The 26,520-nt window shown below is 37.2% G+C and overlaps 1 protein-coding gene across 1 annotated transcript; it reads left to right on the top strand.

Moving 5' to 3' along the window:
• The first annotated feature begins 536 nt into the window (after positions 1-536).
• Positions 537-22,876, top strand: LOC107818222 (uncharacterized protein At1g32220, chloroplastic). The gene is made up of 10 exons (XM_016644175.2): positions 537-706; positions 1,532-1,649; positions 1,729-1,817; positions 3,918-3,973; positions 4,091-4,146; positions 15,836-15,929; positions 18,639-18,718; positions 20,929-20,971; positions 22,098-22,189; positions 22,597-22,876. Exons 1-10 carry the CDS (start codon positions 552-554, stop codon positions 22,774-22,776), a joined length of 963 nt encoding a protein of 320 aa, XP_016499661.2. The 5' UTR covers positions 537-551; the 3' UTR covers positions 22,777-22,876.
• The last annotated feature ends 3,644 nt before the right edge of the window (positions 22,877-26,520 follow it).

Raw genomic sequence — 26,520 nt, 5'->3', positions numbered from 1 at the left:
GTATGCATTAGTCACCAATGAATCCCCTCATATAATATGATTAAACTATAAAAACATTAGTTGCTTAAACAAAGTTGATTCATATTGTATCACCTCGTATATCATTGTTGACGCCATCGATCAAAAAAAGGTTGCAACCAATAACTTTGTTATTGTTATTATGAAATATAGCTCAAAATAATAATACAAAAAAAGAAAAAATAAACTAAAAGATATAGAGAGAAAGAGAAGAAATATTCTTATTTCTTTTTAATTGTGTGTCTTTTCCTATTTATTACAAGGTATATATATATGCATAAAAAGTGAAGAATCACTATTGTAAAATATGTCATTGAATATGTCATTAAACATTTGAGAGTAAGATTATGTGCACGGTTACGAAGTTACAATTATAACTTTATAAGTATTAGACTAGTATGAGTTACGCAGATAATTGATAATTGAGAATAACAGACGTCGAACAAAATTTAATTTTTAATTTGCCAAGTTCAGGCACACATGAAGCCACATATTTCACTTACGTGTCATTGGGATAACCCGCCACGCCACATATGACATATTTCTCTCTAACAAACCTTTTTATAGCAAGAAGGGCAGGAAAGGCAGATTCTTCTCTTCAAACACACCGCTCTCTGCAAACTGCTGTCGAAAGTGAATACATAATGTCACGTTTGATCCAAGCTCGGCTTTCCCTCTCCAGATTCTCGTAAGCTCTTTATATACCCCTAATCTCCCATTTAACATCAACTCTAAATTTGTTTGTAAGTCATACCCATATTCCTGGTCACTTCGGACTTTTTCGCCGTTTTATATGTTAAATTTCTGCATTTTGGATTGGTTTTTATTTGCCTGAGCCTAGTTAAAAGTAGAAACATTGTGATGAGCTCTCGTGTGTGTGTGTATGTTCGCGCACATTAAAGTATGTTGGCATCAACTGTGATTTTCATTTAATCCAAAAATGATCAATAAATGAGAACAGACTTTGAGTACTCAAGAAGGCCAATGAAGAGATCACGTTCAACGCACGCGGCCTTGTTCATACAAAGAATTCTCAGCTTTGCATGATCTCTTTTTAATTAGTGTATTGTATACATAGTTCTAAAAGTAGGGGGGAAAAGCACAACTTGTATAAACTAGGGAAAAAGTGCAATATGTTTCGAATTGAAATAACATGTCCTAATTTGGGGTTTATCTCTTTTGAGTTACTCATTATTGGCGTTTAGATATCTGTAGCTGATGAATCCTCCTAAAACAAATATATATGTTAACCTTGGCGCAATGGTAAATGTTGTAGCTGTGTGACCATAAGGTCAAGAGTTCAAGCCGCGGAAATGGTCTAGACTTTCCTCGAACTCCATGTATACCCGGAGCTTAGTGCACCGGGCTACCTTATCAATACTTTTGCGATAAATACATGTTGATTGTATTTTGTTAGTTGGCTTCTTTTCTCCATTGTCAAATGCAGCTCTAATTTCTCCTTTTTTGTGTTTGCTGATACTATAGTTGAGCTAATTTGCTAAGTTTTAAACAGGAGCGTGACGTCATCCAGTAATCTTCGCTTTCTGTCAACTGAGTCTAATAAAACAGATGAGCCCTTTAGAGTTGAGGAAGCTGAAACAGTAAATGTGCCTCCACCTCCGACTGAGAAGGTGCTTAACTTTTCAAGCTTAAGCTGGCTGAACCACAGCTTCTTGCCTTCTGAAGTGACTATTTTACGTCTCTTTTCAGCTACTTGTGCTGGGTGGAAACGGATTTGTTGGCTCACATGTCCTCAAAGAAACTCTGGACCGTGGTCTTGCTGTTGCTAGTCTTAGCAGGTATTTTGTTTTACTTACACAATCGCTTGTTTATATATGTAGCTGTACTTCTTTGTTGGATTTTATTTTATGTGGGGGATAAAGTACTGTAATGAGTCTTTGTTTGCCACATTCAAGTTAATGAAGGAAAGAAGACAAAGGAAAGGTCTACTTCGACAGTCTAGTAGCTAAGCTGTTTGTTTGTCTTTTATATTTTGAGTTTTTGGCTTGGCTGTCCTCTAGAATCTATGTTTTTCTGATTGATCACCTCAAATCTGAAATAAGTAATGAGGCTACACATGGCAAACAATCAAAAGCTGATAATTTAGCTGTTGCACTTTGACCCTGCACGACCCTTTTTGTGAACTAAAGCTTTGACTCTTAAGTGAGAAGGCACATGACAGTCACACGATCCATACTCGTTAATCTGCTTTCGCAGATTGGCTAGAGTTAGAAATTGCATTATTAGAAAAGGAAAATGAATCTGTTGGCAGGGTACCTCACTCATCCAAATTTCTCCAGGTAGCAGTAGTTACTCCTCGCCTGCACCCAACTAAAGCACTTACTTAGCCTTTATGGCCAAGATGAAAAAAAGGAACAAAAGGAAAATTTCCAATGAAAATAATGAAGGTAAAAGATCTTAGAGAAACAAAAGGAAGGGGGAAGGAAGGTTCATCCTTAAGGCTGCTAATGGATGATAGGTTGAAGGGGAAGAAGAAAAAAGAAAGCACTTTCTTGCATCTGTATCTTGTTCAGATATTTGTTTGAAATGTCTTGGTCAGATTATCCTTGAGCTTCTTTGTCTCGCCCTTTGACTTCATGGATCAGAATTTGGCGTTGAGTTAGGAACTTACGGGCATGAGGAAAGTTTAAAGTTGGAGCAGAAAAGGTGGTAAAGAAAAGGTTGCAGAACAGGGAGCCCGAGAGAAGAAATCAGGGGAAGGAGAATCATGTTTCTAAATTCTCTCTCCTTATGGTTTTGATGAATATTTGGACATGAGGTAGTCGATTCTTAGTATTATTAACAGGTGAATCGTCAGTGCAGAAAGTGTAAGTGGATGTAGGGTTCTGCTTAGCTACAGCGGGTGGTGGGTTGTTATAGTGGTTAGGCTGAGTCTTCCTTAGATGTAGTTATAAGATATAGTTATAGAATGCTTATACCATGTTAAGTGGCTGACACCTTTTCGTTGGGAAACACCATGATCAAGAATGGCATAGTCACATAGCTTCATTTAGCTTCATTAACGGCCTCAATTTTTACAGAACAGCATATTAAATTTTATAAGAAATTATGTTTCTCACAGACAAGTAAGAGGGTGATGTACTCTTGTGTTCTTTTCGATATTCCTAATATGGTTTCACAGATCTCTGGATGTTACTGCCCATACCGTTAAGTTTTGACACATTCATGGCTCCAACTTAAATTTATGTTCCTTGTGCACCATAGCCTACTAGTAAATCGATGAAATTTCTTATTGCGCATTTGCGCTTATGTGTCCTCTATGCTTTCTCTTTCCTGATAGAGTCTTTGTTTCTCTATCAAGACCAGAAGAAATAAAGAAGAATTTAACCATGTAAAGTAATACTTCCTCCGGTCCATTTTGGTTCGGAGTAGGAGGGTCAAAGCACTTGATTTTCGGTGTGAATTTGGACCATACATTCTTCAAGTTTTTTGAAATAAAATTTGCATATATGGAAATTAGGTAAAACGTACTACAAGTCAAAATATCTAACAATTCAAAAGATTTAAAATATTTAAGAAAAGCATGGTCAAAGAAGAACCTCTTTGACTCTACAATTAGTAAATGGGACAAACAAAGTGGGACAGAGGGAATAGCTTAATATCTGAAATCACTTAAGTTTTCATTTGTAATTTCTCTCAATGTTTCACACCTATTTGTAGGTTATTCTTCTGCTTCCTTTTACTTTCCCTAATATTAGAGCCACAGTGTTTAGGTTGTTGCATAAACCTTCGTGATGGAAAGCCTATTCTGGCTCCAAACGGTGCTAAATATGTGCTTGTTGGATCCTCCTTAGAGTCCTTTCCTGCTCGTTGTTGGGCTGCAGTTGGTCATGTCTCGATATCAATCTTTCTGCTCTGATTTTTTTCCCGCCTTGTAGAACAGGACGGTCATCAATACAAGAATCCTGGGCTAACAGTGTGTCTTGGCATCAAGGTTTGCTATGTTCATGTCTACTTTGGTTTGTCACGGAAGGGTCTATTTTATTTCTAGCTTTGGAAATGTTGATGCTAGAGGGATTTAATGATTTTTGCTTCTATGTCCGACGGACAGGAAACCTACTTTCAACTGATTCGTGGAGTGATGCACTCAAGGGAGTAACTTCTGTTGTATGTACTGCCTTTGGCCTTGCAATTATATCTAATTATCCTTCTGGAAACATTTCAATATATAACGCAAAATGATGGAAAATTTTGCTACCTCTCTTTTGTTGGTTTTATATTTCGTTGTTTTGCAATTATTTTTTTTTTAAAACTTTTGGACAAGGGAGAGGGACTCTGGAAAGGCTTTTTATATTCCAGAAATGTTTCCTTCGCTTGTCTTCACTAAAAGTATATCTGAATAGGTTTTTCAGTGTCATTTTTTAGTTTGACTAGATGCTCTGTCTTTGGGTGTATGTTGGTGTTAAGGAAAATATATTTAGGAAAATGTTTTCCAACTTATGTTTTTGTGTCTCAACAATATTTCTGAGGGAAAACAATTTTCAGGAATAAGGGAAGGTGACTTCCCTCACTTTTGGATGAAGTTATTTTTCTTCACAATTATCTCAACTCTTAACTACACATCATTGTTTAACCAATATGTAGATATTATTCTCAATCTTTAATACTCAAAATTTTATTTAAAACACTACTAGGTTTGCTAATATTATTATCAATTTTAATAAATATATTTTCTATTTTTCACTCTCCAACCAAATTCATGAAGACATTATTCAGAAAATAAGTCATTTTCCGGGTTTTTTTTCTCGAAAGAGACTTCTGTCATGCCACAGACACTTGAAACTGAGAGATCCACAGGAGAATTATTAACTATTTTAGAAGCAATGATGGTTTTGAACTATCGGAACATAGTGTCTTATCACTTACGTTACCTTCTACTAAATATTATGGTAAGTTAAATTAAATACTGCTGATATAGAGAAATTTTGACGGGTTTTAGTCATTCGCGAAAATGAAAAGAATATGGATATTTTCTGAAGAGCAAACTTGAGTTTCTTTTCCTATTATATTCTTAGATAGTTTAGTAAATATGAAATCTGATTAATTAGAAGTTATGGTAGACGTTTCTCTTTTTATCTGGAGTGTGGAGAGGACAACAAGCGGAAATAGATAAATAAAGTGAAAGCGAAGAAGCAATTTTATACATGTAATTTTGTTTCTATGGAAAAACAGTAAAGCGTTTTTGTTTCTATTTTTTTTAATCCCATGGAATTTTAGTAAATGAGAATCTAACAGAAGTGTCAGATTACTGTATTTTAAAAGCTCAAGATAATCTTTTTTGCCAAATGATATCTAAGGTTAAAGCATGCACTTAACCAAAGTTTAAGGAATTACCAGTCTGTTGTACTTGTCGGGTCATAGTGGCATAATCACCTTTCTTTCCTTTTGTTAAAACATGAGAGCTGTTTTCGATTTGTGCGCGTCATCCTTGCGCAAGGGCTATACCAGCATACTAAATCCTTTGTTCGAGAAACTGAACTGTTTCTCGTAGAGTTTCTTTTCATTGCTTTGTGGGAGCTGGGGATGAAAATAAATAGGAAGTTACTCCCTGTGCCCCAGTTATTGGTTAACGGATTCTTTTTGGACATTTCTAACATTTGTATTTTCTAGCATTGTTTAGTTATAAGATTTGCTTTAGAGAATTCTTAATGTACTTTTCACATGTACATAGCATTTTAAGAAATTAATTAAATGCTTAAAGAAAATTTGTCAAACCGACATTGTAATATAAAATAAGTTATTTAGGTGGGTGAGTAATTTCTTTCCGGATCACATGAATGTTTTAGTATGCTCCAGCTAATGTTCCCAAGAGAACGGTTGAACTTGTATGGAATTGTTTCTTTTTGAAGTTTATTTATTGGATCTACCTTTGTGCAACGTCTGATCAGTAATAGTATATCGATATTTTTTCTCCTCTTTTTCTCATGTGCTCTTCTATTGTAAGCTTGCTTGATAGGCACATAACTAATTGGTGAAGATCAAAATATGGTTTTTGGCATAAGCCATTTTAAAGATGGCACAAAGCAGTGGCAGTTTTAGATGGATTATCTTTTTTGCTTCAATTACTTCCTGGTATAATTTGAAAAGTTAATTGTTAGGAGAAAATAATGTCCCTCAGAGAATTTCTCTCCCATCCTCCTTTGTGCAAGGAGACCATGATAGAAAATTTCTGACCTACTGTGATGCAACATGGCTCAGAAACATGTAAGATACTAAGCTCTATTGCTAGGAATGGCAATAGGAAATTTGAGAAAAAGAGAATTGTGAGTAAGATAAAAATTAAGTACGAGAAACTATGGATCTATTCCGATGCAACACGGCTCAGAAACATGTAAAACATTGAGCTCTCTGGCTGGGAACAAAGGTCGGAATCATTGAGAAAAGGAGAATATTTTTTGTTGGATCGGTGAAAAAAGGAGAACTATTAATATGATGAAAAGAAATAGTGACAGACATTTCTTTCAGGGTTAAATGCTGGGCAAATTTGGGGGAACAGGTAATTGGGCAGAGTTGAAGTCGTGCGGTAATAGGGGTGACATTATAATTATGTGGGACAAAAGGCAATGGGGGTGTTTGGAGATTCAACAGGGGTGTTACTCTCTTTCCTGTATTTTAGAGAACTCAAGAACTCACACGAAGAATTCAGATGGTGCTTTACTGGGATCTATGGTCCACATACCAACCTGGAAATGGAAGTAATGTGGAATGAATTAGCTGCAATAAGGGGAACTCACACGAAGAATTCAGATGGTGCTTTACTGGGATCTATGGTCCACATACCAACCTGGAAATGGAAGTAATGTGGAATGAATTAGCTGCAATAAGGGGAATTTGGAGTGAATATTGGGTGGTTGGGGTGATTTTAATGTGTGTAGATATGAAAACGAGAGACATAACTGTGTCACAAGATCTAGAGCAATGAGGGGCTTCTCAGAAATCATCCAAGACCTGGGCATCATCGATTTGCCATTACAAGGGGCATACTACACATGGTCCAGGGGAGAGGGTTTATATCAGGCATCTAGAATTGACAGGTTCTTAATCTCACCAGAATGGAACGAATGCTTCAAAGTTGTGTAGATATGAAAGCGAGAGACATAACTGTGTCACAAGATCTAGAGCTATGAGGGGCTTCTCAGAAATCATCCAAGACCTGGGCATCATCGATTTGCCATTACAAGGGGCATACTACACATGGTCCAGGGGAGAGGATTTATATCAGGCATCTAGAATTGACAGGTTCTTAATCTCACCAGAATGGAACGAATGCTTCAAAGTTGTGAAACAGGTTGCACTACCAAGAGTCATTTTAGACCACAAACCACTGCTTCTGGAAAATGGGGACTGGAAAATGAACCCCTCTTATTTTAAATTTGAAAATATGTGGCTACAAGTAGATGGTTTCATGAAGAAGATTGAAGAATGGTGGGGAAGCTATGATCTAAATGGGAGCCCAGATTTTATCCTAACACAGAAGCTTAGGCTACTGAAAAAGGACATTACCATATGGAATAAAGAAGTTTTTGGCAAGGTGGAGATTAGGAAGAGCAAGATTTTAGACGAACTAATGGAACTTGAGCAACTCACTGAAAACAGAGTTCAATCAATGGAGGAAACAAGCAAAATGCTTGCTTTGAAATTGGAACTGGAGCAACTTGTTAGAGCAGAAGGAGTTTCCTGGACGCGGAAATCTAGATGTCTCTGGCTCAAGGAAGGGGACAAGAACACCAAGTTCTTTCAAAGAATTGCTAACTCTCACAGAATAAGTAACTGTATTGATAGACTGATGCTGGATTCTTAGATCATTGAGGACAAAGAGCACATCAAAGGGGAAATTCTTGATTTTTATCAGAATCTATACACTGAACAATGGAGACCTACAACTAGATTTGATGATCTGGCCACTCTCTCAGAGGAAGACAGGGTCTGGTTAGAGAATCCATTTGAAGAGCAAGAAGTACTATCAATTATCAAGGCATGTGCTCCAGATAAGGCCCCTGGACCTGACGGTTTTACAATGACATTTTTTCAAAAGGCTTGGAGGATCATTAAAAATGAGCTAATGGCTGCTTTACAATTTTTCCATCATAACTGCCACATGGTGAGGTCTTGCAATGCTTCCTTCATTGCCTTGATCCCCAAAAAGAAGGGAGCTATTGAGCTTAAAGATTATAGACCAATCAGCCTGATTGATTGGTAGTTTGTGTAAAATAGCTGCTAAGATCCTAGCAGAAAGGCTCAAGAAAGTGATAGGTGGTTTGGTCTCTGGGCATCAAAATGCGTTTATCAAGGGCAGACAGATCACTGATGCAGCCCTCATTGCAAATGAGGTTTTGGATTGCCAACTTAAGAGTGGTAAGCCTGGTATTCTATGCAAACTGGATGTGGAGAAGGCCTTTGATAAGCTCAACTGGTCTTATCTCTTAGCAATTCTCAAGAAGATGGGCTTTGGGAATAGGTGGCTAAAGTGGGTTAAGTTTTGCATCACTATAGTAAAATATTCAGTTCTTGTTAACAGGGACCAGTGGTTTTTTTCTCTCCACAGAAGGGTTTGAGACAGGGTGATCCCCTCTCACCTTTCCTCTTTATTTTGGCCATGGAGGGTCTGAGCAAGATGCTTGACAAAGCCAAACAACTACAGTGGCTCAATGGTTTTCATGTAAGCATGAATCCTGAGATTTCTCTCTATGTCTCCCACCTTTTATACGCAGATGATATACTCATTTTCTGTGGGGCAGAGAGATCTCAAGTATTATATCTCAATCTCACATTACAACTTTTTGAGACTATCTCAGGCTTGCATATCAATATGTTGAAAAGCAAGGTATATCCAGTCAACAATGTCCCCAACCTTGATGAATTAGCCGGAATCCTATCTTGTGATATAGCTGCACTACTAACTACATATCTGGGACTCCCACTTGGTGCTAAATTTAAATCAACTGAAGTTTGGAGTGGTGTGATTGAGAAATTTGAAACAAAGTTAGCCTCTTGGCAGAGACAATATCTTTCCATTGGGGGAGATTGACACTCATTAATAGTGTATTGGATAATATTCCAAGTTCTCTCATGTCTCTGATTCCAATTCCGAACAAGGTAGTCAAGCAGTTGGATAAAATCAGAAGAACCTTCCTCTGGGAAGGAGGCAGCAAGGGTCACAAACTCCACTTAGTCAAATGGTCAAAAGTTACCATTCCAAAACAACTTGGTGGATTAGGTATCAGGGACCTCAACATACATAACAAGTGTATGCTTATGAAGTGGCTATGGAGATATTGTCAAGAAGGGAATACGCTATGGAAACAGGTGGTAACTGCAAATCATAGATCTCAAAGCAACTGGTGCACCAATCTGTCAAGAAGACCATATGGAGTTGGGCCTTGGAAATTTATCAGGAAACTTTGGAATGAATTCTCTATGAATACCTCTTTCAAGTTGGGAAATGGCATCAACATCAGGTTTTGGAAGGATAGATGGTTACAAGGGACTGTCCTAATGAATGAATTCTCCGACCTCTACCAGATAGCTAATGATCAAGATTCCTCTATCTCTCAGAATTGGCAAGACAATTGCCGGCAAGTCCAATTCAGAAGGGACTTCCAAGATTGGGAAATTCCACAGTTGTTGAGTCTCCTGGCTAAATTAGAGGGATACTCAGTCAACCACAACTTTGCTGACAATATTAAGTGGATGGATGGCCTCTACTCGGTGAAAGCAGGGTACTCTCATTTATGCTCAACTAATGAAATCATTCATAGATAGCCTTGGAAGTACATCTTGAAGATAAGTCTTCCCCCAAAGATCATTTGCTTCAGCTGGGTAGCCCTTAATGAATCTTGTTTAACACAGGACAACCTTAACATAAGAGGTATGCCAATTGTTAACATATGTTTTATGTGCCGGCAACATTCAGAGTCCAACAGACACCTTTTGCTACATTGCTCAGTTGCCTCATACATATGGTGCATATTTCTTTCTATCTTTGGTCAGTTGGGTCATGCCACAAAGCATCAGAGAAGTCTATGAATGCTGGTCTGGTTGGAAAGTTGATAAAGTCATCAGGAAGTAGATGATCCCCGCTTGTATCTTTTGGGGTGTGTGGACAGAAAGGAATCGCGGATGTTTTGATGGGATATCAACTCCAACACACACACTTAAAGCTAGATGTCTCCTTTGGTTATTTAGTTGACAGTATTTAGCCCCTGTAGATTGCCATATTAACTTTTTGGATTTTGTCACCTCTTTTGCTTTAGCCTAGTATTTCTTCTCTATTTTGTATCAAAGCTGACTTTTCCCCCCTCTTGTACTTCTTGCATCTTCTTGATGCCTTTTTTTATAAAACTCATTACTTCATCAAAAAAAAAAAATGCTGGAATTACAATGGTACACGAGAGACAAGAAAAACGGGAAAAGAGATTGGAAAACTGGAGATATTCACCTAGGCTCGTTCTAGGATTTGACTCTGGAAATTTCAGTTGAATAACTGCAACAAATCCCTTTCCATTCAAAATTTTGATAGCAAACATAGCATGCACGAAAGCTGATACAAACACTACTGGGTTTTAAAAAAAATCATGATTTCACACATGGAATGCAATAGATTGAATCAAGGAAGAATCCCTTTCCATTCAAAATTTTGATAGCAAACATAGCATGCACGAAAGCTGATACAAACACTACTGGGTTTTAAAAAAATCATGATTTCACACATGGAATGCTATAGATTGAATCAAGGAAGAATGTCTTTAGTATTACTCTTTTAGAATCTTATCCTGAGACCTAAGTATGTCATTCTATATCCATATTTTGGCTGCTCAAGTCGGTATAGGTACAGAAGTGCTTGTGGGCCGGGGCAAATATTGCGGACCATTAGATTAGGTGGTCGACTATCGTTCTGACTTGGTAAAGGTTGTCGTAGATTTTTTCCTTTTCGTTTTTTTGATAAGGCAGTGTTGTGAAGAACGTGAAGCGAGGAAAAACGACAAACCCCTTTTCGCTTAAAGCGTGAAGCGAGAAGCGAATCGCTCGCTTTTTTGAAGTGAAGCGGAATTTTCAAAGAAAAAATACTAAAATAAATACTGTATAGACAACACATGTAACTGTAAGCAAATGTTCAATACTTCAATGTAAAAACTAAAGAGTAGCATCAATAAAAGCACAAAATGAGCATCCTATTCTTCTACAAGATTGTCAAATTCTTGTATTCCACTATCATTATCATCTTCTTCTTCTTCTTCCTCATTAACTTCATCAACTAGGGACAAAGGAATTGTAGCCGCTTCTTTTCCCTTACTCTGTGAGCACGAAGTTGAAGTACTCCCCCTCAAACTATAAATCCTCTCCCCAATTCCACGTGCCTCCGCAACATCACCCCAAGTGAAATTAGAAGCTTCCTCAAATACTTCTTCATCTGCATGATCTTCCGGGACTCCAGTTAGCCATTCATTAGCATCATCGATGTTGTCCAAACTAATTGGATCAATTATGTTGCGAGCGTTATAACGACGCCTCAATGTTCTATTATACTTAATGAAGACTAGATCATTGAGACGCTTTAAGGTTAGATTATCCTTTTTTTTTGTATGAATATGTAAATAATAAGTAATTAGTAAGATTAGGACAATTGAGATATAATTTAATTATCTCAATATACTAAATCTTTCTTCTTAGTTCTTTCATATTCAAACATGCTCCAATTCCTTTCACGCCCGGATGAGCAACAAGTTAGACTTAGAACTTTGATGGAGAACTTTTGTAATTCTGGAGTGGAATGACCATATTGCTTCCACCATTCAACTGTAGAAGTAGAACAAATATTCAAAACATAATATTTATAAAGAAATAACTTATTAACTATAAAGCAACATATAAGCACTCGCTCACCTGGTGACTTTGTCTTTCTTTGTCTAATAACCATGTTTTTTTCAAAAAGTTGCTCGGCATTCCTATAAGTACTAAATTGCTTTGTTATTTTATCTTGCTCGGATTCTTCAGGTATCAACTTCTCAATACCTTCAATGTATTCACTCCACAATTCTGCATCTCCTATAATCCTCTCTTCATTGTCATAAAACAGTTCCAGGTTCAAAACAAGTCCAACTGCATGCAATGGTTGATGAAGCTAATCTGTCCACCTTTTATCTATGATCTCAAAGACTTTGATTTTTTTTTTATCACTAAACGAGTCTCAAATAGCCTCATTTTCCTTATCCATTACTTCGTAAAGGTCGCCCCTTACTCTTTGCTCCCCATCCACCAAACGAAGCACTTTAACTAAAGGACCACCAATTTTCAATGCATGAACCACATTATTCCATAATGCATTAGAAAGCATAATATCTGCAGATTCTCTCCCTCAAGCTTCCCTTCCATAGGTACTGTTAGTGTACTCTTCTGAAATAGATAACTTCTTCAAGTTGGTTTTTTGCTCATACATCCTATTCAAAGTCAAGAAAGCGGTAGCAAATCTTCTCTTTACAAGTTTCACCAAGCTTCTTTGTTTAGTAAATCCCTTCATCATTTTCAATAACAAAGGCCTTTGAACAAGATAAAATGCACTCTAACTGCCTGATTAAAGACTGTACTGAAGGGTCTTTTCTTGAAAATGTCACCGAAGATCAAATTAATGCAATGTGCAGCACATTGGGGTCCAATAAATATGCTGGTACGCTGCAGTCATCAAATCACCAGCTTCAACATTTTCACTGGCGTTTTTCGTGACAACTTGAACAACATTTTCTGCTTCAATAGAGTCTATTGTACTTTTGAACAAGGAGTACATTTTTAAAGAATCAGTAGAAGAGTTGCTTGCATCAACGGACTCAAGAAACAAGCTTTCCTTAAGGAGAATTCACCAAGATTTGATAATCATTTTTTCATTTCTTGCCGTCCACTTATCCATCATAATAGAACAACCAAACTTGTTCCATTCTACTTTGTGCTCCTCCACGATTTAGTTAGTCTCTTCCACCTCTTTGTTTTTTTAGATATGGACCTCTAACTTCATGATAAGTTAGAGGCTTCATTCCTGGACCATATTGGCCTACGACCTCAATAAAAGCAGAAAAAATGTTAGTATAATTAACACAATTAAAAGGAAGACCTGCATCGTACATCCACTGCGCAAATATTGCAACTGCACGATCCCTTAAAATCTCTTTGGCATCAATTTGACGATTACCACTTTTCTCTGCCATATCTCCTGATTTTTGCGAGTAATGACAATCTAGAGAACCTTTAGTCTTACTAGTAGATCCACAACTTGAAGACATTGTTTGTACCCTTACCCGCTTTTGTGATTTTAATGGAAGCAACAAATCATCATCACCTTCTTCTATTTCATCATCGTCATCATCAAGATTATGCACTTGTTCATGATGCATTTAAGTTTTCAACTTTTTTTTTGCAGGTATGCTTTCATTTCTTCCTTCATATGTGACGGAACTTTAGGACAAGATGCAACGTTTGGATCACCACCAATGAGATGAAATTTCTGACGATAAATTCCCCCATTAGAAATCTTGTTACAAAAACGACATGTAATTGCCATCTTGTTGGTCTTGCTAGCTTTTTCAGAATAAGCCCAAGCCGGGTCTTTCCTATCTTTTTCTGTTGCCATTAAAAGAACAATTAAAGAACCAAAAAAAATGACAGTAAGAACAAAAGATAAGAACTGAAGAAAAAATAAAATTGGCAGCATTTCGCTGCAATTTTAAGGAATGAAACGAAAGTAAGAACAAGAAGAAAAGAGAATGAGAAAAAGAAGAAGAACTGAAGGAACAAAAAATTTTGGCTGCATTTCGCTGTTATTTTAAGCATTGAAAAGAAGAAGAAGAAGAAGAAGAAGGAAGAAGAAATCATACCTGGGCTTGAACTTGAAGAACTTGAACTTGAAGAGTGCTGAAAATTGAAACCCTAGTCGCTGCTTGCTGATGTTGTGAAAAAAGATTGAGCTTTTTTATTTTTCACTTAAGTAACGTTGGCAGTGACTTAAAAGATAGAAGCGAGCGCTTCAGTTGCTTCTCGCTTTGCTAGCGCTTCTCGGTTTTTGGCAGAAGCGGGCGCTTCAGTTGCTTCTCGCTTTGCTAGCGCTTCTCGGTTTTTGGCAGAAGCGGATGCTTCCACTTACCTGTTACGCTTCACCCTACCGAAGCGACACGGTGGCCGCCTCGCTTCGCTTCGCACTTTAAGCGCTGAGGCGAGCGCTTTTCATAACACTGTGATAAGGTAATAAATTTCATTAATAACGGTGAAAACATGCCCGTATACAAGTAGTATACCCAAAAAGTAGGTACCCTTACAAAAAGACATGGTTTTCTATGGATAACACCCAATCTTCCGTACAAATAGGAACCTCGTGGGTGCACCAAAAATAAATAAGGGAAAAAGGCTACTCCTCAAGTGAACAAGTTCTTTTTCTACTCCATCAAAAGCTCTCCTATTCCTCTCGTTCCAAACAACCCACATGAGCGCCAATGGAGCAACATTCCATGCGCTGCGTGTTCTCCTCCGTCTTTTGAAGGCCCAAACCACTTAGTACCAAACCACCTACCCCCCCCACAAACCCCAAAACAAATAGGAAGCTATCCGGCAATGTAAAATGGGGCGATTCACATCTTCTCCCGATTCTTTGCACATGAAGCACCAACTAACACAAGTGATCTTCCTTTTCCTCAAGTTCTCCACCATCAATATCACCCTTCTTGTAGCTAGCCAAGTGAAGAAACACACCTTTCTCGGCACCTGAAAGTCCATACTGAATTATGTGGGAAGACTGGCTCCTCCCTATTTAGAAGCTTCTCATAGTAGGACCTAACGAAAAAAAATGCCATTTTCCGCGGCACCAAATGGAATAACAAAATAAGGTTAGATGCAACCTAGGTGTTTGCAATCTTACGGTTATTTGGAGAGCTGGTAAAAGAATGGAACCTTCAGATTTCATCACCTCCTATGAACCTCCTCAATTTTTACAGTTGAGATTCTCTCTTTTTGACATTGTCAAGAGAATGTCGGAAATCTCGTCCTATGCTGTAATTGATACCACTATGGCTTAGATAGGACCTTTGATTTGCTCAATTGTGATTTTTGCTGCTATGTGATCTTCTGTTGAGCTGCTGGAAATCCCTTATGAAGCTGCTGTTTATTCTTTCTGAAGGAACATGTGATGACAACTGAAGACAACAAGTTCCTGCCAGTTCAATGATTGGTTCATTGTATATTAATATGGCTAACCAACACTTAGGAAATAACATAAAAAAAATAAAGCATAAACAAGTTCGTATGTGACTGACCTGCTATGGAATAATGACTGGGCATTATCTCATGACTATAACTGCATCATTGTGTTTTTATGGGTATAGACTTGATATACGTCTAAGTCTGAACGTGCTACTTTCTCCATCTTTCCTCACAATTACAACAGTCTTATATGTTGCAAATTGGAACTGCAGTCACTTGACACTTTGAATAGGATTAGAGGCATAAGAACGTGAAAAGTTTTCTTAAACAGTTGAGCTTCAGCCGTACAGGTTTCATAAGGTGGAGGATACCATCTGAATCAATGTATAATAACATTCTTTCTATGAAGTCTACTTGCTCCTTCTAAGGTCCTACTAGGCTATTTAACATCCTTCTTTACTTTTCCATAGAGTCGCCATTACTATATCCAATTCCCATGAAGTTTATTTCTGTGAGCTGCCACTATGTTATCTCAAATACTATATTACTTCAGATGAGTAGTGTAACCATTGTTTTTTTTTTGTGCAAGTTATAAGTCCTGAGGCAATTGTTTTTGCAGATCTCTTGTGTGGGTGGCTTTGGCTCTAACTCATACATGTATAAAATAAATGGGACAGCCAATATAAATGCAATCAGAGCTGCTTCAGAAGAAGGTATTTGCTAGTTTCTATTTTTCTACATTTCATGGTACTTGAGCCTCTGAAGTGAGACTCTGCTTACCACTACTTTCCTTTGAAAATGTTAGTTCAATACCGTAATGCCAAAAAGTTTTTGGTTTCGACTGGGATCTTTTTCCTTTTTACCAATAAAAGCATTACATTCTTGGTGTCGCTGCATATCTCAAGCCTCAAGTATAATGGTTTAGAGTGTGATGCTGGGAACTAATATTAATAATTTAACCACCTTTGCTTTTGCTTTTATCTAACTATTGCCTCTAGTAGGTAAATATGGGTTGATTTGAGTAATTTAGTGGCCAAAGACGTATTATTGATAGGAAATGATTTAGTGGATGCTCAAAACAGGTCGATGGCAAGATGTGATTAGTGGTAGGCATGGTTTTCAACCGTGGCCAAACTTTTGCTTAGTAGGAAAAATTGTAATGAAAGATTTTCAAAGATCCTCAGTCTTCTATTGTGTAGATTGTCCTCATTTCATTGAAAGAATAAGTTGTTGTCTTTTTATATTGTCTAAGCCTCACCTCATGCTAGCTTCTAGTGTTGAGCTTGGCCCAAGGTTGATTTTCACATGAACCAATCTTTTTTGGGGTTTTATCCACGTCCCAAATAACTAGGGCTAGGCGCGTGGAGGTGTTGGATTGTCCCATACTGGTTAAGGAATGAGTTGCTGTCTCCTTATATGCTTTTGGCCTTTTGGGTAAAACAGAAAAAAATATTCTAGGAACCGGCCAATGTGTTCCACCCATCCGATGAATGTTTTCACATTCTCTCACCGGTGATCATTCATCTATCACTACTCTTTGGCACGTTTCATCGGTCCCTTTCTCAGTACGTTCAAGCACCATTTATCTCTCGAACAACCACTCTGGTGCCTTTTAATCTATTCGTCTACTGTCGTTGCTACTTTCTACTCTAGATGTTGGGTTTCTTGTCATTGTTCTACCAATTCAAGGTACACCAATAATGTACCGGAGATTTCAACACCATATATCTTTTTTATGTTAGAGAACATACTCCTTTTTGTGTATAGTTTAAGAAACACTTTCTTTCGTTGTGGTGTTACCAAATGAATTTCCGGATGAACGAATTTAAACATCTATCTTCTTTTTGGTGGTTCTTTTGTATTCTGGCAAGATTTTGGCCTCAACTTTCTATGTTTTCAAAATATGCAAACTCAAATTGGTTTCTCCACTTTTAGTTTTGTGTGTGTGTGTGTGTGTGTGTGCAGTTACGATATCAAAAGTTTATGCGTGTAGATTCATACACATCTAGAGTCAGTCGTGAATAAGGAAAATCTTATAGAATGTTACATGATACCCGTCAGATATTCTGTATTTCATTGTATAATATTAATTTACCTTTTTAGTGCAGAAATCAATTACCCACCGCCTAAGACGCCTATATAAGGAGCATTTGTTGTCAATTGTTACTAGATTAAGTCAATGATTTTTTTTTTCTATTTTCACATTTATGGATTAAGGCAATAGTAGCAAAAAGTGTCTTCGACTAGCTAGTGGACTGCAGTGATCAATAGGACTGGAAAAACACATCACACATATGAGTTCATCAAACTTATCTCACAGATTTAGGCACCTAATTCAATTTCTTGAAGCCCCTTAAATTGTTTAACAATTGCTAGCACAAACTGTATTTGTGACTTTATCAAAATTTTCTGCTTGAGTCTTAAACTTTTTCGATGAAGAGCTTGAGTCTTTAACTATGCAACCATCTTTCATTTTGATCGATAAGTTTGTTTTTTCTTTGTTGGAATTTCCATATCCTTTCGTTTTAAATATAGAGAAGTGAATAGTCTCACATTCTATTTGGCTTTTCCCAGTAATGAACTTTTAACTACTAAAGACGTGTATTTTGAACCCCTGCTCATCTTGGATCCCAACTTAATTTTTTCCTTGTACATCCACTGTTCCAACTCCAACAAAGGAAGTGCTCCTCAACCTCTTTTTTCTGACTTAAGGTTTCACTTAAATTAATGTGATTTTCGGTAGAGTGGATGTCAATCAATCACTTGTTGCGCTGGAGAGCCACGATAATCCGTAAAATCCTTATTGATGCATTGTGTGCAGGAACAGTTTACGAGATTCATTTTCTGATGATTAAAGAAAGAGTTACAAGACTTGTTCATGGTTGACCAATGAACGTGCTTTTGCCAAAGACGACTCAAAATGGTTACGTTTTAGCTCCTAACATGGTTCTTGGCTTTTCAAATGTTTTCCCTAAGAGGGCCTTAATGTGAAACAATCACATTTTAGATCATATCAATCTTACCACCTCTGCATTATAAAATGGGTTGGATCTGTTGCATTCTTTATTCTTTTTGGGTGGGGTGGGGTGGGGGAGGAGGGATAAATCTTGGAATTGTTATGAGTCTGGGTATCTTTGCAAAAGTTGTACTTACGTACACATGACAACTATTAGTCTGTTAGAAAGGAAAAAATCTAGCCAGATTTCAACTCCTTTATTTGTATGCATATGTGAACAGGAGTAGTTTGTAGAGGTTTCTGCTGTATTTCCTGTTGAGCCTTGTATCACCGTCTTCAATTGATGATGATGCATTGATTTACGCAAAAAGGAAAGTTGTAGGCTGACTTCTATAAAGTTAATCTAAACATTCTATTTGTGGGATTTGGGTCATTGACACTACACGTGGTTCATTTCTATGTGCAGGTGTTAAAAGATTTGTTTACATCTCAGCTGCGGATTTTGGTATTGCAAATTACTTGTTACAAGGTTATTACGAGGGAAAGGTATTTGCCCAATATTTTCAAGTGACTCAGGGTGTTTGGGTTAGCTTAAAGCTTTTACCAGTAAAGTACCTTTTGGCTTATTTTGTGTTAGGTAACCTCAAAAGTTGTTCTAAACCAACTGCTTTTATGTCAAAACATGTCAAACTAGTCAAAAGCTATAAGTTGGGGTCCCCAAAGTTTTTAGCCTAGAAGCTATTTGTATTTGACCAAAGTTGTTTACCTTATTATTCCTTACATATTTTTATATTCTCTAAAGTACCCTTTCCTCACAAAAGACCTAATGCCATTTTTCTTTCTTTAATTTCTTCTTCCTTCTTTCGTTGCTTGGACTGCTCTATGGCTACCTCTTGTTTGTTTTTTAACTGTAAACTCAACATCATCAGTAGCAGATTACTTATGAAACCATTTTATTCACACAAAGGGAAGCATTTTATATATCCTCAATTTCTTTGCTTAATGTGCCTTACTCATCTAAACTCCTAGATAAGCTTCGGTGTGAGATGTACTTAGTGCATACAACAAATTAAAACCTTAAAAGCTCCAATATGCAAGTATCTAGGAAATTTTGACATTGCTCTGACGTTTCTGCGAGTTAGGTCGAGAATTAGGGTAAAAGATTAGTAGTTAGTCGAGAGTTTCTTCTTTCTTTCCAGGTGTATTAGTACTATTCTTGTATTTTCCTATTCTTAGATCTCTATTACTATATGTTGTTTCGTTCACTTCAGTTATCTTATTATTCTGTTATTACTATTTGTTGGTACCGCTTCGTAAATTTTTCCCTTTTCTTGAGCCGAGTGTCTATCGGAAACAACCTTTCTACCTACACCATCAGGTAAAGGTAAAGTCTGCGTACACACTACCTTCCCCAGACTCCACTTGTGGGATTACACTGGGTTTGTTGTTGATGATGTTCTGACGCAGAAGTGTCTATTTGCGGTTAACAAAGTTTATAGGTTAATCTCCCATTGAGAATGTGTTATTTGCAATTGTTAGCTATAGTAGAAATCTTCTAAACCTTCTTTTCCTCTTTCATGGATACTCATGGGAAATTGGTTGTTCCTTTTCAAAATCTCAAAATACTTGTCTTTTCACAATAAACGTTTATCATTACTGCTTTGCTAGATTTAAATAATAAAATTTGGGTCTACTTTGTAATGTTAAACGCTTGTGATTTTTATATAAAATTTGCACTATTCAAGTGTTTTTGTAGTTCAAAACTTTAATCAAAATTGTATTATTATATGTTACTTAGATAAATGAATTATCTTTATTAAAAATGGTCCTATCTATTCAATTTGTAAGTAGGTGAATTGAGACACAAATTAATTTATATTTGAATCAACTTAAATTATCAAATGTTGCAATAATCAGCTCATTTTTAATGTTAAACAGCTTCAAGTCGCATTTCGTTTGTTTTAACCCAACCAACATTTATTAGCACTCTCTAATAATAATATATCAACCACTTATTTTTAGTTTCAAAACTTTTGCTGAAGACATAATTAAATAAATAAAAGTGTGTTTTCTCTAATAGTTTAAGCTTTTAGATGAGACGGTCACACATTTCAACATGGTATCAGAGCAGGCAGAGGTCCCGGGTTCGAGTCTTACTGCCACCCAATATCCACAAAAAAATCCACATGCTTGGGTCATCAAAAAGAATCAAGCCCGCACTTGAGGGCGCGTGTTGAAGACATAATTAGATAAATAAAAGTGTGTTCTCTAATAGCTTAAGCTTTTAAATGAGATGGTCACACATTTCAACAACTCCCTCTTAACACGTACTGCCTATTCATAAACATTGGCTCCAGTGCTTAAAACGTGACGTTCAGCACATGATGTTTAAGAACTACTTAGATTCAGCTGGACCTGAACGTGCATGTGGTGCTTAAAAACTGCTTAAATTCAACTATCCCAAGGAGCTCTCATTAAGATTGTGTGGAGGAGATCAACTTGTACTTAGGCAATAAGAGAAACCATAAAATGTGGGTTTCTTGTCATTTACTAAAATTAACTCTATAGATGGGGATAATTCCCTAGTGCCACCTCTGCAGGGATTTGAACCTATGTTCCTAAGGTTGTTACTCACGTCTTCAACTGCTAAGCCACTCCTTTGGGGCAACATCAGTTCAGAAATACTTTGAAAGTGAATAGTTTGGTTCTTTATCCGGTCATTTTTGATAAGTTCATGTCTGTATCATGTCGTGCAGAGGGCAGCTGAAACTGAACTGCTGACCAGATATCCATATGGAGGTAAGCAAGTTGTGCTCATTTCGTACTTCTCCGAACCATTTTCTGGTGTGCCGGCTATATCTGATTAACTTGATGATTTGTCAATGAACTACTCAGAAGGTTTTTTGGTGTGCCACTATATACCAGACCTCTCCGCTTGACTTCTTTAAACCTCTCTGGAAAGAAGATGCATGAGCTATTTGATACTTCCCTTCATTCCAATTTATGTGGCACTCTTTCCTTTTTATTCAATCCCAAAAAGAATGTCGCATTTCCTTATATAGAAATAATTTGTCTTTAAAATTCCTATTTTAACTTTAATGAATTGACTTACAATCACACAAATATCTTTGGTTTGTTTTAGACAACAAGTTTCAAAAATCTTCCTTTCATAAATTTGGTGTCAAGTCAAATACTGCCACATAAATTGGGATGGAGGGAGTACATAATTAGAGCTTTTCTATTTTGTATCATTTTGGTATGTTTTTAGTAGGCACATGAGCCCTCCCATTTGAGGCAAATCGTTCAACATGTGTCCCCTTTCCTCTTGAAAGGGTCAGAGGAAGTATTGGTAGGAGTATGTTAGATTGCTTTTATTTGCTATAGTTGCTAGATTTGGCTAATGCCTAATTGTGAGCTAAGGGTTGGTTCAGTAATCCGAATGGAGTTTAGGCTTTTGGACATGAATTGGTTGATATTTAAAAAAATTTAGTAATATTTGAATATAAGTAGAAAAAGGGTATTTGAAAGTTGAAGTTGTTTTTGGACATGAAAACATAGGTGAAATTTCGCAAGCGAACTTGAAAAACTCTTAAATCCTCTTGAAATTTCATATTTCAAGTTTGAAGTTGAAATAATGGGTTAGTTTGATAAACAATTTTTGAAACAAGATCTATGGACAAACCCGCGTGACGACATGGATTTGTTGATATTTGGGGAAAAAGTGTTATTTGAAGTTAAGTTGAAAAACTTCCAAAACTTGTTTTTCAAACTTCAGATTTCATATTTCAATTTTGAAGTTGCAATAAGGGGCCAATGGGGCGTGTTTGCCTTTGTAATTGCAAATTCTTATGACAACTTAAGATTGGAAATTCATTTACTTTCATAGTTCAAGAGCTCACTTTTTAATAATTTCTGTCTTTTGCAGGAGTAATTCTGAGGCCTGGATTTATTTATGGTACACGTCGTGTTGGGAGCATGAAGTTGCCTCTAGGTGTAATTGGTTCTCCTCTACAAATGGTAGGTGTCTTTTGATTCCTGGCGTTCGAACTCCTTTTTATATGCTCATACTGCTGCAATTAATGGGGAGATCACTTGTGCTGCTTCCTTTTACGTTTTAACCGTCATGTCACTTTGGCCATGCATAGAAGCTCTTGCTTTTTTCTATTGGGTAACCCCGAAGCTCCTATGTAGATAATGAATAGGATGTGTATCGCATTCCCCCCAACGATTCTCTTGCCAGCAAAAAAAAAAAGAGAAGAAAAACTGTGGGGAAGAGGAGATCTTCCCTTTACAGATATGCGCAAGGATTAGCTGTATATGCATTTTATCTTGTCCTGCAGATGCTGCAACTTTTTGTGTTGTAAGTTTCTCGTCGTGTGTTGTATGTTTCTCATCGTTGGTAATCATAATATTACTTCCCTCAGATCCTGCAACATGCGAAACCGCTGAGTCAAATTCCCCTTGTTGGACCGCTGTTTATCCCTCCTGTCAATGTCACTGGGGTAGCAAACGTTGCTGTCAGAGCGGCAACAGACTCCGTATTCCCTCCTGGTGTCATTGACATTCATGGAATCTTACGCTACAGCCAGCAGAGATCTGTATAGATGAATGATTGACAGGATAGCATGATACAACCAGATGAGTTTTTTTTCCCTTTGGTGTTTCAATTTTTATTATCCTAATGTTAAGATGTTCTCCACTTAATATTTAATGAGTAGTAATGGGGTAGGGTGACCGCATTTTTTGACAGTTTCTGCTTCAGAAAACATCTGGCACGGACTATAATATTTCACAGCATTTTTATGGCTGGAAGGCGTATGTTATTAAAGATAAAACAAATTGTTTGAAAGTCAAAGAGTTTGGGTACCGAAAGTTTAGATCAAGTGGTTTAAAGTTTGGTCATAAATATTCTTATAGGTAGTTCAGTTTTCTTTACAACTGTACACCATTTGGTCTAAATTTTCCAGTGAACATGTGTGAAACTTTTGAATGACTTTGGTTCAAATGCTCTTAAGGTTTTTATTTTAATATGTAGTACAATTTCTTCAACAATTTTAGATCATTGGTCTAAAGTCATCCATGAACTTGTGTGGAACTTTTTAGATGACTTTAGTTATAATTTGTTATGGGTACTCCAACTTCTTCTACAATTTTAGTTATAAAATTGTCAGAACTAGGAGTGCAGAACCCTAAGGAATGCCAATGGCGTATCCTTGAACAAATAATTATCATACATTAGGTTGGTAGTAATGTAATGATTTTGGAAGTTTTCTTATAATTTCTTCATCTTCCGTAATGATTTTTCATTTCTTTAAATCCAACAACTAGAAGACGGGGCATTTGCATCTATATCTGGTTTTGAGGTCACAATTGAGCTTTTACCTACTTTGCAAAAAAATATTTGCAAGCCTATTCATTTTACGATCAACTTCAGACTTATCGGGTCTGAAGTGAAAAAATTGGTCTGAAGTGCAACAAATGTTTTCCTACACTTAAGGCCAATAAGTTTGAAGTGAAAAATTGCACTTAGGATGCACTTAAGGGCAAACGATCTGAAGTGCAACCAGTGTTTTCAGGCACTTAAGGCCAAATAGGCTTGAAGTGCAAATTGCCCAGAAATATAAATTTGTTCTTCTAATTTTAACAATCCAATTGTTTACCCGTAAAACGGTACAGTCGAATTTATACGTGGTTTCTAAACAAGTGAATTAATTCGATCCCGAAATAATAAAATAATTGAAGAAATACGCAATACTTAGCCTTGAGATGAAAATAAATTAGCAGAAACAGTAATTCCGGAAGCAGGGCTTCCGGGCACAACAATAATGAAATCAAGGAGTAAGAAGATTAAATTGTATAAAGTTTTGAATCGATTATAGCATAAGTTTGCCAGAAAATTCGTGTCCTTTACAATGATAACATAGCTCACTATTTATAGTTGCACCTAGGGAACAAGGTACTAGGATCTCGCCCTTCTTTAATGTTAATTATGAGGGCCATTGAAGAATGTGTAACGACGAGCGTAAATGACAAATTCTTTATAACGGGCAGTATAAATATTCTCCATTAAATGCTACCGGACGGTAGATATTTATTGTATCTTTATGAACGTTATTCTTTCCGGTGACAAATGGAACAGTTGTCTTCGGTTTTAACTGTGCTGTGCCTTCGGCTCTACGTGTCATTCTCTTATCAATCACTTAGCATAGCATATTTTACCCTATACAGATAGTCCCCCTGCTTTACGGTAATACAACTTTGTGTCACCGAAAAGTTGGTAGAAATATTCTTTTTGGCGGGAATTACACTGATCCCCTCTGAAAAACTTCTGACAGTTGATTAGACGCACGTATCTCCGCATTTAATGCCCTGAACACGCGTCATCCCACGATTCAGCATAACTTTTTCCGGTTATCAAGGTAATCATGGCCATGAATTTAACCGCCTAAACATTTACTTAAACGCATCAACCTCCTTTATTCATATTCCATAATTCTCTAAACTCTCTCAAAATCTCTTCATTCAACTTGTAGTCTGTTCTTCAACCTTTCTTTAACTCTTTTCAAACGAGAAAAGCTTTTCCCTCTTCCATAACATACAATGACTTCTTCTTCAAAAAATACCAGTTCCTCAAAGAACAAAAACAAACCGCTCATCCAACAGGGAGCACCATCATCCCTAGAAGTCTTGTTGCAACAAAAGACTTCGAAGAGAAATTTCCTTCTGTTAGCCCTCGTACATGGGCCGTTAGCAGATATCCTTCTTCCATCCGCACTTCCAGCATTCCTGCTGTGAAGGAAGATTGTCGTTGCCAGGATTTAGACATTATCGCTCCTGACCTGGCAGAGCGGGTAACCTTACCCAAGAAGGGTTTTACGTACTTCTATACGTATCCCTTCACTTTGGGGACATTTTCTTTGAGTGGAGAACTTGACTCCGTCATTGAGGAGTTTTGCCTCCACTATCAAGTGTGTTTGGCACAGGTGAGTCCCTCCGTGTGGAGGACGATTGCTTGCCTTCGGCGTCTGTGCCAGGAAACAGGGGCGGAGCTGTCTTTAGCTCATGTGATGAACCTTTATTCCCCCAAGATCTTCCATGGGGGAATGATCAACTTCAGCAAGCGAGGCCACTATGCATTGCTATCTAGCATGGATGACGATAACGATTGTGGGTGGATGGAACGGTTTGTCTTCGTTGCCACAAGTGACATTATCCCGGCCTCGACACCTTCCTCCCCGAATTTGTGGAACCACACTCGTAAGTATACAATTTGCTTCTACTCTTGTTAAAGATCCTTTTCTCGTCATTATTAACTTTTCTTCCTTTACCTGCCTCAGCGACTCGGAGTTCCCCTTAGGGTTGAGGGCTTGGACCAATGGGTTCAGAAAATTTTGGACGTTACAATGCTCGAAATCCGCTCGTGAAAAGAGATGTCTCTGAAATATGGGTGAAAAGCCAAAAATCATGGTAAGTTTAACTCATCATGTCCTTACTTTTTCTTATGAGAAAGTTATATTCTTTCCTCCTGTTGAATATAGGTCTACCCCAGGGCTCAGTTATCGTCCCCGATGAGGACATTTTGACTGATCCTGCTGATGCGGCGAGGCTGCTACAGAAAGCTTTTTCACAGACAGGCGTCTCCAGGCCTTCTTCTGGCGCAAGTGCTTCTCGGAGTCCCTGACCGGAGAACAAGCAATCAAAAAGAAGGCGTTCCTCCGCGGCCGGTGGAAAGAATAAGAAGGCGAAGAATGCTGCCCCCGAGTCGTCTCTGAAAGTCATGGTGACGAGCCCTCTGCCTCCGGCCATAGATACCGTGATGATTGACGATGATGGAGAAGCTAGTGAGGAGGGATCTTCTCTACATAGAAAACGACGACCTTCCTCAACTCAACAGACCGCTCAATCTGTTGAGTTAGTTACACCAACCGAGGATAGGGGTGTTCAAAACCGAACCGAAACCGAAAGCCGAACCGCAAAAGTAGCTTAATGGCTTATTAGTATCGGATTATCGGTTTAACGGATGAGGAACAAATTGAAATATTTTTATTAACGGCTTATCGGTTTGGGGGCGGATTATTCAATTTTCTTAATGGATAATCCGTTAAGAATATATATATATATATATATATATATATATATATATATATATATATATATATATATATATATATATATATATAAATAATTTTTTTTATCCATATGTATATTAAATAATAAAAATCCCTTCCACACTTCTACTTCCAGTAATGACTAATGACGTCTGGCCCAGTATAGTATTACTCTATTAATTACTCTATTAAACTTTAGAAACCCTAACACTCAGAAGTCAGATCTCAATTCTCATGAGC

This window comes from Nicotiana tabacum, chromosome 23 (assembly GCF_000715075.1).
Source record: "Nicotiana tabacum cultivar K326 chromosome 23, ASM71507v2, whole genome shotgun sequence".
NCBI lineage: Eukaryota > Viridiplantae > Streptophyta > Magnoliopsida > Solanales > Solanaceae > Nicotiana > Nicotiana tabacum.
The sequence above is the reverse complement of the archived record's forward strand: the minus strand, read 5'-3'. Positions and strand labels throughout refer to the sequence as shown.